Consider the following 16,041-nt stretch of genomic DNA (forward strand, 5'->3'; position numbering starts at 1 on the left):
CACATTACCATCTTGTGATTTAGAACTGGTGCACCACATACAATTTCGGTGGGGTTTGGTCAGGCGGTTAAATTACATTAGCTGTTTACATTGTGCCATTGAACATTTAGGTGGAGAACTACTGCCTGTTGGTGGCTATAGGTCACATATGGCATTGTGTGTCGGAGTATTATAGAGAGTGTATTGTGCGTAGTGTTTGTAAGCATACATTCCTTAAACTAGAGGTGTCAGCAGTTGTCGATATTAAAAGTGTTGAGAGTGTGTGAGTGGTGAGCCGGTTGTGGTTTCCATGAGAACTGGTGCAGAGATAGATCTGGCTCAGTAGCGGCGGGGGTTGCCGTCCCTCCCCTCCTTCTTGATGATGATTCGCTGGTCATCACTGGCGTCGTCAGGCGACTCCACTACCTCCTCATCCTCCTCTGCCTCTCCTTCTGTGTCAGCAGCGATGCCCATGCGAGACTCATAGGACTGCGGGCGAGGAAGAGCGTTCGTTAAGACAGAGGATGAAAACAAGAGCTAAACAGGTGTGATAATCACCATGATGTCACTGACTGACATCAATAAATGATTGGGTTATTACCTCCATAGGGTTGACAATGATGGTGAGGGCAGAGTCGTCCCATTGGCCGCTGCCCTCCTTTGCCCCGCCTCTGGCGCCTTCCCCACGACGATGGATGGAGCGGATTCGGAAAACGCCAAGGATCACCATAACAACCAGGAAACCCACGCACACCATTATGATGACGGTGGCTGCTCCTGGCACCACTGTCCGAAAAGCAGAGAGGTGATCATGTAATCCTAATTTAAAGAGTAACTAAACCCCAAACCCAAATCTTTGGTGAAGACTGACACCTAATGTTGAAAAGTAGGGTACTGAACTGGCCTTCTCCTATTGGCTGGTCTTTGTGCCAGGTGATGTCACCACCTGTTGTACTCTATAGAGGGTGACATCACAGGGCACAGAGACCAACTAATAGCAGATGACCAGTGCAGTACCCTACTTTTCACAATTAGGTGTCAGGCTTCACCACAGATTTAGGTGGGGTTTAGTTACTCTTTAAAGCCTAACCTAAATCCTAACTTTCAGGAGTGTTAGAATGTGTGAGGAGTAGTTATAGTACAACATAACCAGCAGAGGTGTAGCAGTCCATTACAGTCATGGGTTACACTGCCACAATGTGGTGCACAAGGGCAAAACCAGTGAAAGTGAAATCTCACCTGAGTTGCGGTGTGGATTGGGCAGGGTGTGTCCACTCAGCTCCCCAGAGTGGTGGGACGGATGGAGGAACTGCTGCTGGGAGGCCAGCAAGTGGGACGGGTGGTACAGACTGTCCAGAGAGTGGAGGAAGTTCACCTGAAGGGAGGGAGGGAGAAATAGAAATAGAAATAGAGAGATTTACCTCATTGGCTAGGTTAGTGCAGTCAACAGCTATGGTTGCAGAGCTTGTGGCTCTCTTTTTCATGCCAACAACACAGCTACTTTCTGAAAGATGTTCATCTTCATGCCAACAACGCAGGTGTTATGCAAACGATGCTTATCCTCACCTCCAGAGTCAACTCATTGCTGGTGTACCTGCCATTCATCTCAGAGCAGGACAGGCGGAACCTCCTCTCGAATCGGGCGGAGCCTTTGGCCAGACGATAGCGGACCGAGCGGAGAACATCCTCGTACACAGAGATGGATTCGGCGCCTAGAAGGAGGGGAGAACGAAAACAGGACAGGAGACAGAGGCGGTGAGTCGATACTGAGATGATAATAGTAGAAAGGACGAGAGAAGCGCAGTCCATAGCTACTAATTGACGGCTGGAGGGAGCTGTAGGGGGGTGAATGAGTTTTACTTTCTCATTGTAAGTCTGAGCATCATCTTTGCATTTTGGCAAAGTGCCAACAGTGCAGACGTTTAAAAAAGTCAGACAAAAAGATAGACTTTGACAGGGGGAGATTATGTTTTTTTTCTTCTGTGCAGCTGTACCTGTGATGGCGATATAGGCAGTAGTGTTGATGATCTCCAGTCCCCTCTCTCGCAGAACATCCATGTCCACCAGAAGCTCCTCCCTCTCTGGGTTTAGCTCCTCCCCCAGAGGCTGGACCTCACAGCCGTCCAAAGTGTGAGCCACAGCATCTGACATTAGAGCTAAGGGAGAGGGCAGGAAACAGATTACACAATCATTATCACCATGTGAGAAACAAATTGGGCGCTTTCCACAGATGGCCTCTTTGGGACTCAGCTCATTTCCATAGTATTAGACAGCACAGGCTATGAACGAACCAAATCTGATAACAGTGTTAAATCTCCATAAATTAGTCCATAGATGAGGGGCGGGGGTGTCGTTTCAGGTCTGGATTTAGAGACGGGACTCTCTCTCTCTCTCTGCTGACTCACCTCCGCCCTCCATCCCCTGCGCAGCCGTGTTGACAGCGTGAGACAGGGAGCAGACGATCCGGAGCTCCGGGAAGAGGGGGACGCCACGGGGGCCTTCGAACTCGGGGGCAGGACGGGCCAGGTGGGGGCCGACCCCAGACAGAGAGATCTGAGGGGCGTCGGGCTGCAGGACCACCAGGTAGCCCTCTAACTGCTTGAGGGACAGACAGCTCTCTTCATTGAAACACCTGGCGGGGAGGGAAGAGGTGTGTGTGAGAGAGAAAGAGATAAAAAAAGAGAGGAGGACAACCTTTACTGAACTGTTTTAATGCCAAAGCTTGCCAAGGTTTGCAATCTTTTTCATATTAAAAACAAAGTGACTGTCTGAGTGATGTTTACAAAGTTAGCATAGATTTCATTGCTTACAAAAAAGGGATAAAACTTCCTGAAAAACGTACTCTCATCTCCAGCATTAGAATTTAGTTCTCTAATTGCAGCATGACTGTGGTTAACGTTGGTCCATTATGACACTGAAAACAGCAAATGTCAGAACACACTAACTCTGCTGTTACAAACACAATTTTCCTGTCAGAGAGTAAGAGCAAATCAGACTGATGACAGGCTACTTAAATATATTTACTCATTTGCACAATAATTCAGCATCATATTTGAAAGTGCTTTAAGCAGTGTGTGTGTGTGTGTGTGTTTGTGTGTTAGATTTCTACTATCTGCACGAGTGAGCAGCTGCTTCTATCGGCCTCTCCAGAAGGGCCTGCTGTTCAGCCATCTGGGTAACTACTGGCCTCAAATCAGTCTAATCTTAACACACACAGTAAAACATGCTGAAAAAAACCCCTCAAACTCTTGACCTGAATCCAACCGAAAAATCTGCCAAAAACACACAGCCAAGCCCATGACCTTGAATCAGTGGGATATTTAAAACACTCCGGGGGGAGAAAAAAAACGGTGAAAAAAAAAAAACACTCCAGCGCCGACTCGTGGCCTGGTAATCATTCTAATCTTATAAACACGCAGCAAAAACAACAGTCCCTAAAGACAGTCACAGGGATATCTGTCAAACCTGATAATTAGATAACAGCTGTTCTGTCAGCGGTCTTCTGCTTTCAGTATGAAGACACAATATAGAATATATATGCATTGCGCTGTGCTTTCCAAAGTGAATTAATATTTCATCAACAAAAAGTGGCTGCTAAAGCCAGAAAGGCAGTTCAGTTGTTAAGCATTGACCCGGAAACAGAGTTTTTTTTTTTCACTGCCAGCTGATTCGATGTGATGCAGACTGAGCCACTGTGAGATGTTTTTCAGGGATTGTTTAGGAGCTGAACAATCTGGTATAATGGGCACAATAGGCGCAGTGTCAGTGGTAAGACTGATAGCACTGTTTCCTGATTTAGGTACGTCTTGTTGAATATTCATGCAGTATGCAGTTATTCAAAGATTTCACAGAATTCATTAAGAGTCACTACCAGCACTGAGGCTTTTTATTAAACTCTAGTTATTAATTACACACATGCAAAATTATTTCTTTAAAAATGCTTTAAAAAATGCAGAAAAATCAGGGTGGCATGTAAGTAGTTTATGTGTGTGCTGGCAGTATAACTTTAAGTCTGGGTTTTCAAAATGAAAACAAGTGAGTGGCATCATACTATAAAGCAAGGAATCTCTGTCTGTATGTGTGTCCTTCGCATATCTCGAGAACCGTTCGTCTGATCTACTTCACACTTGCCGGGTGTATTGCTGGGGACCCAAGGACGTGCAGTGTCGGATTGGACATGGGACACGTTCAATATTAATAAACTTTGAATAAACAAGCGAACAGCGTTCTGTGCAGCAGCGGGACTCAAAGCAAGCGACGCCTATTTTGAATGGGCACTGCACTAGTCCCGATTAATGTTCACTACTTGTGGTATTGATTGTTCACTGTTAATTGATCTATGCTAAAACAAATGGGCATGCTAAAAAGTGAAAATGTTTATTAAAGTTAAATAATGCTTCTACAACTACATTCACTGCCATTGTCAAACCAGGCAGAGAGAATCTGACACCTACAAGGATAGCATCCAGATTATTGTGAACCATAACAAAAAGATTAGATATTCCTTGTTATCTCCCGGTGTGACACACTCAGTGTAATCATCTTCCATGCCACACCAGTCCTTATCATAGAGCCAAGGCAAGGTCCATGTTTGATGAGTTCAATGTCCAAGGGGTAAGCAGGAGAACAATGCACACAGTAATGTTTCAGAAGACTCCAGACTGCTAAAGGAAAAATCCACACTCGGATGCTTTTACACTGTTAGATATCATCAATCTGTGATCTTCAGTGCATTCCAGCAGTCATTTTGTGATGAAGTGTTGTGATTTACTTTTTTGTTGTACCCACTTTCCCCCAACCTGCCTCATCTAATTTTACTTCAGTAAGTGATTTCAGTCAGTGATTGAATGGTGATTGAATGGTGAGTCTAGAAAGAAGCCCTTGTTCTTCTGAGTGACTGACACCAAAACATGAAGTGTGATGTTTTAGATAGCTGAAAATTTTTCTGCTATCAAACTGGAAATGTCTCAAGGTGACGTTACATCATCTATGTTTGGCCACACAGGAATTAGAAACATTCACCACTAAATAACAAAATATATCCAGAAATACAAGATACATTGCCAATGGTTGTTTGTTTCACAGTGTTTAAGGGCAGATATTTCCTTTAAGCCTGATGTACTGTAAGAGTAAACAGTCATGCATAGCATGGTGCTAACGCAGTCACCCTGTTAAAGCATCAGCTGTCACTAAGTGCGACTGTGTGTGTGCTCATGTTTGTGTTTGTGTCTGTATGTGTGTGTGTGCACGAATGCATGTGTATGTGTGTGTGTGTGTGTGTGTGTGTGTGTGTACCTGAGAGAGGTGGTAAGTTTGAGGGGTCTGACTCCAGGTGTGGCAAAGCGTAAAGAGTTTCTGTAGGTGACCTGCTGGACGGCGCGGTTAAAACTCTCAATGTCATCTCCCTCCAACACTAGTACTGACTGGCTGGGGTTCACATGGACCTGCAAGGTCAAAGGTCAAGCTTTAAACTCTAGCTATCCATTTGTAAAAAAAAAATGTCAAGAACAAATTGAAATTTGAAAATAACTTGAGGTTTTCATGCTATACGTTGAAGAGATCCCACAGTAAAAAAAAACAACACAATTTCAACTGACATGCTACTCTCTGACGTTCTTTACACCTGGCACTGACATGCATCCTGGGTGATTGGATACAGTAAAAGCGTATAAAATCGAAGTGTAATGACACAATGACCATGTCAGAGACACATTTGACAACATAAACAACAAATCCACATACAGCAAGTACACAAACAGAAATAAACTTATCAAATAAATCAAATAAATGGCAGCTTGGATAGTGACAAATTTTGGGAGCTTGGAATTATAAGATTCTTTCTGGGTGAAGTGCAGATCTGACATAATGAGCATCAAAGATTTGGCAAAACTGTTGTATACCTTCTGCCTTTTCAAATATTTAACAGTTCTTAAAAAAAAAAAAGAACAACATCACACAATAATAAAGTAACATTCAAAGAACACAAATATGTAGAGAATTAATTTTTGAAGTCAGATAGAGCTTTATAATTCCAAGCTCACAATTAGTCAAAATAGATTGTAAGGATACATGAGGATGGGGAACAAGAGACAATGTGTTTACTGTTAATTTCCAACAATATAAATATGGGAGGGACATGCATGGTAACTTTTGTGAGGGCACAAGAAATTGATTTAAATGTGTATACAGATGAATGTAACTCTAGGCAAATCATATCTAGACACAAGCCAGATCGGAGACGCATGTTTACGAGAGATGTAATCCTCCCTCTTTACTGCGACAGCCTTCTTTCCCCTGGTGTTACCTTCATGCCGGAGCCCAGAGTCTCCAGGTCTCCAAAGTCCAGGCCCTCCCTGCAGGCGTACAGACACTCCACCACACTGTGAGGCTCCACGCTGCCCGGACGCACCGTCACCCCCGACAACAGGCCGCGGTAACCACCCACGTACCTCCCTGAGGACCACAGGTAGAGTCCGGCGTGAACACAACCACACACACAGACATACAACCCATATAAATAATAAAAAACACATCAACAGAGACACAGAATTCAGCACCACAACGCTGTGCACCCTCACCCTGACAAAGGCAGTGTGAAAACAAATGAAGTCACCTGAGTCTTTCCCCTCTGGGATGCTGTTGTTCAGAATCTCCTTCTGCGTCTGTTCTGGCTCTGCAGGGAAAATTGGGTGAGGGGCAAAGGGAAATAGAAAGAAAGAAAACAATAAGAAAGAGTGAGAGTGTGAGAGAGAGAGAGATGTGTTTAAGTCAGGGAAGAAAGTGTGAGTGAAGGTGCAAAGAGGAAGAGATTGACAGTGAGAATGAGAAAAAAAACAAAAAACGTGAGGAGGTCCAAGTGAGAAAATAATTTTGTAGACGGGATTCAAAGATGCACCGTCTCCTCATTATCCAGCGGCAGCTGCTGCCACACAGGCGGCGGCTCGACTTCCACCGCGGATGAGAGTCTGTATGACTGTGCGTGTGTTTCTCACTGCTAATTGGCAGACAGAGTGTCCCATTTTAACTATTAGCACTGGTGTAACTGGCAGGCTAACTGTCTGGTCTTCTTGTTGTTCTGTTCCCATGAATAATTGATAAGTCAGTTATATTATTAGCCCTCAAAGACACAGTGCATCTACCCAAAATATAACGGAGTGAAATGAGGAAGTGAATGGTGCAAGGCAGAATGTCTTGGCAGATTGTCTTGAAATGCTGTGTGAGTGTTTAACTTGCCGGGGCTTATGCCGGAAATGGCAGACTGTTATGTTTGGCACACTGCTGGGATGCGTGATTTAAATGACATTTTGGTGACAGAGGAATGCAAAGGAGGATGCAAATTGCACAACTGCTGCTCACAGCAGTTATTTAAATTTTTTTCAGGCTTTCTTGTTTTTGCATTCAATTCTGTCACTCAGCTGTAAGGAAATATATGTCAGTCGTGGATACATCTCTGCCATATGAAGAACGGCGGAGTGCGTTTCAGCTCCTTACCCCAGCAGGCACCTATGACCATTCTCTGGCGGGGGGCCGGGTTGGGGATGGCTCCGTTGTCATGGATGAGAGCGGGGTCAAAGGTCACGCCATCTACGTACAGGGTCACTGAGGGGAACTGGACACTGAGAGACAGATGATGCCACTCACTGTCACACACCTGTTGGACAGAGATAAGTTACAGTCAGCTGGACAAATGAAACCAGTGTAGAACCACCTTGAGGGCTGAGGTTTGGACATTTATTATATTTATTGTTTGGTGCAAATCTGTAAATTGTTAAAGAAAAAAATCCTGTCTATTTTCTTTTTGGCTTTCTTTGTATAGATATGGTGAAAACAGAGGGAAAATAAATCACAAGGGAATTACAGGGCAGAAGGGATGGGAAGACTCAGGGACAGAGAACGAGGGCGATATAAAGACAGAGGGGCAGGGAAGAAAGATTGGAGTAATAAGATGGAGAGGTTCAGACAGAGGGATTTGACAAATCTTCTCTGTATCAGCTCAGCATCCCTTTAATCCATGCTAGTTCAATCTGTCTGGGACCAGTGACTCCAGTCAAAACATGCCCCCCCCCCCATCCTGCTACCACACACACATACACACACACACACACACACACACACATGCATGCAGGCGCGCAATATTCCAACTTTCTCATATGATTCGTATTCAAAATGGCAAAAAAAAGTCAACCGGGAAGCATTTGATGCGGCTCCTTAATCGCGTATTCCAATGCATATATCAGTGTTGGGCGCACTTACTGTATTCCCTCAGTATCAGTTTCGTTTTAAAAGAATGAACACGGGAGGCAAAGTGCAGCTAAGAACATCAGAGCCTGGCCGCTGCCATTCCCCCAGTACCTGCTCCAGTTTCCAGAGGAACTTGACGGGCCGTGCAGACGAGACGTCGGGCCAGTAGAAGAGAGAGAGGCGACAGCCATGGACGGAGAGAGAGTAGTGGGAGAAGGAGTCATCTGAGGACCAGCAAGAAGAACAGAAAACATTAGGTGGGTCAGTGTCGTCAGCTTCTAAATATTACCAGGCATCTTTCTTCATAGAGCAACCATAGAAAGGAGTAGAAATTTGTCTTGAGTTTTTCATTTGAATTTCTCTTTTATCTTTCCTATTCTCTGTGATGCATTTACTCTGCGCTGATTTATCTTTGTGGATTTCTTTTTTCCTAGGCAAGGTTTGCTGAGTGTGCTACTTTTCAGCGGCGCCCTGCTACACATTCATACAGCTGCACATATTCACACCCGGGAGCTGCCTGGTGTGGTGTTTTACTGTTCTTCTACAGTCTGCCTGGGCAGCTCAAGTGGAGCAGTCGGGGGTTAAGTGCCTCTCTCAAGAGCACCTTGATAGTAGTTGCTGGAGGTGCAGACAGTGTTACTTATTCACTTTCCCGACCAAGATTTTCCTCGACACTTTGGGGATCTGAACTGGTAACTTTCTGAATTTTAGATACCTGATGCGTGGATGAAAAAAGTGAAGGAGTAACGTGTTTTTCACCCTTCTTTGCTAAAAGGTCACACTGTAGTCTAAACACATTTGGAAACGCTCTCAAGATGTTCTGAAATGCTAAGCCTCTAGGCCATCGATATATAAATGGAGCAAGAATACAGATAATAGAAAATTCCATCATGAAAACAAATTAAAACCATGTTATCGTAATTAAAATTAGAGGGCTAAATTGCATGGCTGGCAGATGTAACGCACCATTCTTGACAGTGCTGCACACGATAGTCTCCTCCTCCTTGCGGCTTCCTCTGGTCTGAGTCGTTGCAGGCTGGATGTTGGCTCCGCCCCTTCGCATCCACAGCTGGAGGGTGAAGTGGTCGCCTGACACCGCCGCGACCACCGAGTCGGGCACCACGGCCACATGGGTGGATCCGTTGAAAGAGAAAACCAGAGAGGAATCGGAGGAGGGGAGAGTGGGCAGAGCGGAGGTCCAGTTGGCTGCTGGGGATGGAGGAGGGAGGAGGTCGACTTCGCCCCTGACAGCACCTGATGTGGGCAGGAGAGAGGAAACAGACGGCGTTAATTTACCAGTGAGTGATCAGTACAGAGGATCCTGCCCTCATGCTGTCATGTGTTTACAGATGTAAACCAGAACCCACCGCACAGCCGGCGCACAGATCTGTCTGAGTAGCTGTCCCTGTCACAGCCCTTCCCTATGTGGCCGGTCTGGAGCTCTACAGTGGCCTGGATGTTCCACACCGTCTCTTCACAGGTCTCCAAATGCAAGCTGGGGAACAGGGGGATGCTGCCAGACCCAGGGGTGTACTCTACACGCTTGGTCCATCCTGAAAAAAAATAATGCAGTGTCAAAATGAAGCGTGCCAGATCCACAAAGCGAGGGGGATGACGATAAACTGCCTGTTCATGCTGCAGGGAATACAGCCGCTATTGTCGAAAAGTCCAGAGGAAAAGAATACTGCAGTACATATCGTTCTGCACATGCATTGTCAGTGTAACAACCTTTTCTTGATATTACTAAGCTTCAGCAACACTTCTCAACAACCCAGCTCTTGATATAAACATGCGAAGGTGATTCATCCAAGCTGGGCCGATCTTTAGATAGAGTTGGCAAACCAGCCCACACAAACTCCAACCCTAACAGATGAGGTATTTTCATCCAACACGCACCGAGCCACAGATACCACGAAAAACACATCTCTAAAGCCTCTCCCATCCGCCTAGGATGGGAGATTTACTCAAGGATGACAGTCAGGACAGCAATGGTGCGTTCAGTGATATTGATTACCGATCCAGCCGGGTTTGCAGGACGGCTTGACCGTGACAACGACCTGGGCGTCAGCCTGAGCGCGGTTCTTTCCACAGTCGAAGGCGGTCACCCAGAAGGTGTGAACACGCTGACGCTTGGAATCCAGTGGCTCTGTGTTCTTAATGTTACCTAGGAGACAGGAGGAGAGAAGAAAGAAAGAAAGAAAGAAAGAAAGAAAGAAAGAAAGAAAGAAAGAAAGAAAGAAAGAAAGAGAAAGAAACAAACAAAGAAATGGAAACAGAAATAGAAGGAGGGTTAGTCATCAATGACAAGCATACAGATTCAAAAGCCTAGCACAAAAGGTATTCTTTGATAAATCTATTTAATCGCCCCATATACACATTTCAGACTCTCACTACACTGTTCAGTGCAATATACTCAGAAAAAAAGCCAAAAGGCAGAAACAAAGATAAATGACAGAGAGCAGAATGAAAACCGAAGGGTTTTCCTATTTTCCGAGATAAAGAGACAGAAAGTAACTATGATAGGCTGACAACCTCAGCATGCCAGCCCACAAACAATAGGTAAGAAAAAAGATGCTCTGACATCGTGATAGGAAAAACGGAGGGATGAAAGAGATAGGGATAGAAAAGAAGAGACAAAGTAGAGAAAGAGAATAGACAATGACAATCTTACAGCATCTGAACAAGGTCAGAACAAAAGGTCTCTGTGCTGCTGTACCAATCTGACCCAAAAAAAATAAAGGAGCTGCTCATCCTCTGCAAAATCCTCCAAGTCCCAGACAATTCTGCAAAGTCATGGTAAAACGGAGTCCTGTGGAAATCCGTCTCCACAGCTGCCGTTGTCATATTACAAAATACCCATTATCGATCGGCCACCGACCAGTCAATGGGCTGCGATGAAGACTTGGGAAATTCATCCTTTTCCTAAGAAGAGGTATACGTTGAGGGATCTATTATCGGGTATGGACAAAAGGATGCTATATTAAACCGAACAGCAGCGGCAGTGTTTATGCAGAGACAGAACAATTGTCCACCCACACAAATTCTATTTTAAAATCTCTTGGCATCTACCTGTGAGAGGAATTAAGTACCTGCAATTCCTATAATACTGATGCTACACAGACATAAATGCCTCAGTAGTGGCTGGTGTGTGTGTGTTGAGGAGAGCAGGAATTTAGCAGGTGAATATTGAAGTGAGTGTTCCCACTTGCAACCAAGGCCATTTGGAGTATGTACTGCAGAGTGCAAATTGGGAAAATAATATGGCCCCTAGTCCAGATGCTTTATCTCTCTAGCACAGATAGATGAAGTGAATTTGTTCCCAGTATCTCACCATCGTTGTCAATGGCGAAGGGCACGTTGGGAGTGATGATGTCATAGAAGCAAATCTGGCTGTACTGCGGGGAGCAGTCGGCATCCAGGGCCTCGACGCGCACGATACGGTCAAACAGACGTCCTTCTGGGACCGAAGCCTCATAGCGACGCTCGACAAACACTGGGGAAAACTCATTGACGTCGTTCACACGAACATGCACAGTGGCCCTGAGGGAAGCGAGCGGGGAGGGAGGAGGAGCAAGATAAGGAGGGGAGATAGAGACGGATTACTCTCACAGGCTGCAGTAATGGCTGTATAGTCTTTACAGTCGAGTGCACAGCCAGAAGAACCTCACATACTGACTTTCATTATGGAAAAAACATAACATCAAATATTCAAATTAGGTGGAGGGCGCACAGACGAGTGTTCAAAACTGACTTGTGGGATTTCTTGCTGTTGACTCCATCGGGCCCTTCTCCGCAGTCGTAGGCCTGGATGGTGAAGCTGTGCTCCCGCTGGCTCTCGCAGTCCAGCGGCTCCTTGGACCGGACCAGGCCCTCGCCGGTGGAGCGGTCCAGGACCACTGCCTCGAACTGGACCGAGCCGGAGCCCGAGGGCCCGTTATGAACCCGGAAGCCACAAATCTCGCCTAGGTGAGGGAGGGAGACGGTGTGAGCGAGGAAAATCACTGGAGACAGTTATTAAACATCATCAAAGTACTGTACATCAAAGAGATATCTGGAGGATTCTTTGAAGCGGCACTTTATTTATCTTTAGCAAGCAATCATTACAGGAATAGAATAGAATGGTGTTGATTTGCAAAATAAATCCCTTCCAATAGCACCTGATGGCCAACTTTCAATGCCTGAACTAAACCAAATAGATTTCAGGGAGCCCCAGGGTGATGTTAGTGGAGCTGTTATAATTTGAGTGAACAATGAATATTTCCATGAACTCAGAGTGTTCCCACTGCAAACATGATAATCTCATTTCAGTATGCTGTGGAGTAGAGCACTGCTGACAGCTCCGGCAATGAAGGGTTGAATTACACTATGAGTCTCTTGGACGGTCTAAAAATAGTGGACTCAATGATTGATTTCGGTGCTTTTAATATTTAGAATGCCTATAGGAATATCTGGCTGTCAATGGGACTGCCCTCAACCTGTAAAATCAGGAGTGTGTGTGTATATTTGTGTGCCTGTATGTGTATGTGTGTGTTTGACCATATTTATTGTTAAAGTAAGCAACCAAACAGACATAAATAATCCATATCTTCATATTGGTCACACAGCTGCAGTCTCGTCCTGTTGCTGTAAGACCTGGGCAAAATCAAAATTAAATATTTTTCAGTTTAAATTGGCTTGACGACTACTTGATTTGACCTATTTTTCGAGCGAGCCAGTTCTGTGGCTGTTCAAGCAAATTCTTGCATAGAATAGTCCAAATATTTGAGAGCCTTTCTGAACATTTTGCCCAGGTCTGACCTGCATCCTGCAGTCCACCATATTGTTATTGCTGTAGCGTTACCGGCGTAATGCAGTGGAGCATCTTTGTCCAAGGCGAAGAGCGGGGGATTGAGCAGCACGGTGTTGTCGTTCTCCATGACAATCCCCTGGTACTCTGTCTCGATCCATGGCTTGTGCTTATTGGCTGAACGGCACAGAGAGGAGACCGAAGAGGCTTTGGGTTAAATGGAGCAATTAGAAAGAACAAACGTGTCTATTTTAACACTCCATTATGGGTGAGGACATTGTGAGAGTGTGCATGAGTAGAGAAACACACAATGTATGTGTGTGTGACCACAAAGACACAATTTAATCACATTCACACACAGACAGATTTTCTCTCTCTCTCTCTATGCCCCCCCCCTCCCCCCCTTCTCTCTTTCACGTCAAGTGCCGCACACACCTTGCTGGTTGGCAGTATAATTAAAACCAGTCAGATTTCACTTTATCACACAGGGAGGTATATTGCACATATCAATCAGCCAGACCGGCCTGCCATATTTGCTGCACAATAATGTACTGAAAGACACCCAAGTCACAATCAAGTGCCGAAGGTTTACTGTGAATTCACCTTTAATTGCAAATTAATTATTCATTCCTCTGCCAAATGTTCTCTGCTGAATGATCAAAGGCCAAGTTAATGAGCGAGAAGGATGACGATTTTACACTCCAACAATCAAAGGGCAAAACAAAAGCCGGAGCGCCGTCTCTCTGTCGTCCTCCAGCCACTAACGCTGAAACTATGGAGTCTGAATTCCACAGACAGAAGCACAGCGCTCGTGTTTACCAATTACTCTGTTGTCTCCACAGCAAATTTTCCAGCAAATCTGAATGGGACAAATTTGGCTCCTCTGTGCGAGAGGAGACTTCAGAGAGGGGAGAAAAAAAAAAAGGCTGTTGGTTCTGAATCTGATCGAAAATCTCTCATCAAACACATTCATCCCCTCTGCTCAAGGTCCAGCCTGACTGACGCTGTCTCCTCCTGCTCCTCCTCCATTTCCACAATCCTCTGCCCTGTCCCTTTTTTTGGTCATTTATCTCCCGCCCTCTGTCCCCTCAACTCCCCCCTCCCCCCTCCCCTCCATCCCTCCCTCCCTCTGCTATATAGCATTAATCTGAGCATCAGGGCTGTGGATTACATCTGGGATTACAGATTGAGAGGCATCCCATTCCATCCCGCTCTCCCTGGCACTCTTCCTCTCTCTGTCACTCTATCTCTCCACAACATCCCCTCATACTCACCCACCCCTCCTTCTCTGTCTCTCACACACAAACGCTCCCCTAGCTCCCTGCACCCCCCTCCCTCCCCCCTCCCCCCCCCTCCCTCCCCGTGTCACTTGATCTCACGTACCACCTCCCCCCCTTACTCCCCCACTTCTTCCTCTCTCCTTATCAGTCTGCAAACTGTTGGTGTCTGTGTCTTTTGACTAGGCCCTGTGTCCTCTCCTGTCACCGCCTCTCCTCCTCTGTCTCTCGTCCCGTTTTCTGTCTCCCCACGTTTCTGTGACATTCCATCTCTCCCTCAATCTCTCGCTCTCCTTGTCTCCCTGCATCGCTCTCCTCCTCCTCTCCTCCACCTCCTCCTCTGACATTCTCTCTCCACACTGTCTGTTTCATTCTCCTTCTTCAGCATCATTGGAACAATGATGTTGAATCAGAGTCATGGTTATCCAGGATGATAAATCTGCTACAGAAGGGGAAAACAGATTTATCATCTTTCTCGGAGTCACGGTACTGATGGAACAAGCACTTGCGCACAGGGTCATCATCACAACACACACAATATATAAATAAGTCGTATCCAGATAGACACTTCTAAGTATGCACAGGTAGACATGGCATTCGTAAATGCGTCAAGAATTTCAAACTATGTATAGAGCCTAATTATTACACAAACGAGGGATAGCAAGAATTCACTCCTTAACCAATGAGTAATCAGGAGCATTTCAGGGAAAAAGAGCCATGGCCCTTAGCACCTCCTCAGGTTTGTGTGCTCCCACGGAAATGTGAACCATTATCTCAACACTCACAATTAACAGTCAAAAGGATGAGGAACTGACCTTTGTTGCCATTGGCAACCGAAGTCAAGCAAAGGAGGAGGAAGGAGAGAAAATTCATTCTGTCCATCTGAGGGAGGAAGGGAAAGGTGGAGGGGAGGGGACAGGGAGGAATACAGTACATGCATTAACAGCTGATCAGCACTGGAAGAAAGAGGTAGAGATAACAAGACGGACAGAAAGAGGCAGAAACAGAGATCAGGCCTAGCCAGCGATGGAACAAATTAGAGGCACATAGAGGTTTTCATGTTGCGGTGTTTTTTGCAAGGAAAGCACTATGAAAGCTTTGTATGTGAACTAGATTCCTGGCGACCTCTGAGTGGAGGCCTGCATGGGAAAATATGACTGCAAGTAGGCATCACCCCCAAATGAATGAATTTGGAGCTGCACACTGAATCAAATAGCAGGAATGAACCAATAATCCAGTCTGGCTGTTATAATGCAATCCTTAAAAACAGAATGAAACGCCTGCAGTTTTGAGAGCCTAGGTTAGCCTATGGGGCATGCATACACCTGGTCGTGTGTGCGTGTGTATGCGTATGTGCGTGCGTGCGTGTGTACATCACTGGAATAGGTTAAGCGTGTGGGTGTTTTTTTGTGGTGTGGGGGGGGGAAATGCAGTTGCTGTCTGTGGCAGTTGCCACAATTGAAAAATGATTCCATGGGGTTTTGAGCTCTCACTGACATAACAAGCCATAACAATTTCCATTGCAGCACTCCCTGGTAAAGGACAACCTATAAAAGACTGGCCCGAAATGAATCAGGGAAACAGCCTACAACGTTGCAATATGTGCGACTCCTTCAGCGCACAGGTTGTTCAGGCTACAGAAGCATTCAGGACCACAGACATGCGTAACCTATGCGACAATAATCAATCGATTTGCAATGGTCTGCTATTGACACCCATTAGGAGCTTCGGCTCCACGGATGCCGAGCGATATTCCGA

General features: G+C 45.6%; 1 protein-coding gene across 1 annotated transcript; it reads right to left on the reverse strand.

The window, feature by feature from the left end:
• Positions 1-318: 318 nt before the first annotated feature.
• On the reverse strand, positions 319-15,165 carry clstn3 (calsyntenin 3). Its single transcript, XM_071516039.1, has 18 exons — positions 15,099-15,165; positions 13,061-13,183; positions 11,972-12,182; positions 11,552-11,760; positions 10,235-10,384; positions 9,588-9,773; positions 9,187-9,474; positions 8,332-8,444; positions 7,471-7,630; positions 6,593-6,652; positions 6,284-6,432; positions 5,275-5,423; positions 2,385-2,611; positions 1,974-2,135; positions 1,546-1,691; positions 1,219-1,354; positions 581-765; positions 319-468 (listed from the first exon to the last, which is right to left on the reverse strand). The coding sequence occupies exons 1-18, from the start codon at positions 15,163-15,165 to the stop codon at positions 319-321; spliced, it is 2,871 nt and encodes a 956-aa protein (XP_071372140.1).
• Between the last annotated feature and the right edge of the window lie 876 nt (positions 15,166-16,041).

Source organism: Centroberyx affinis, unplaced genomic scaffold (assembly GCF_046629955.1).
Source record: "Centroberyx affinis isolate AG114_WGS23_722 - 3 ecotype Tasmania unplaced genomic scaffold, CSIRO-AGI_Caff_v1 ptg000035l_1, whole genome shotgun sequence".
Taxonomy (NCBI): domain Eukaryota; kingdom Metazoa; phylum Chordata; class Actinopteri; order Beryciformes; family Berycidae; genus Centroberyx; species Centroberyx affinis.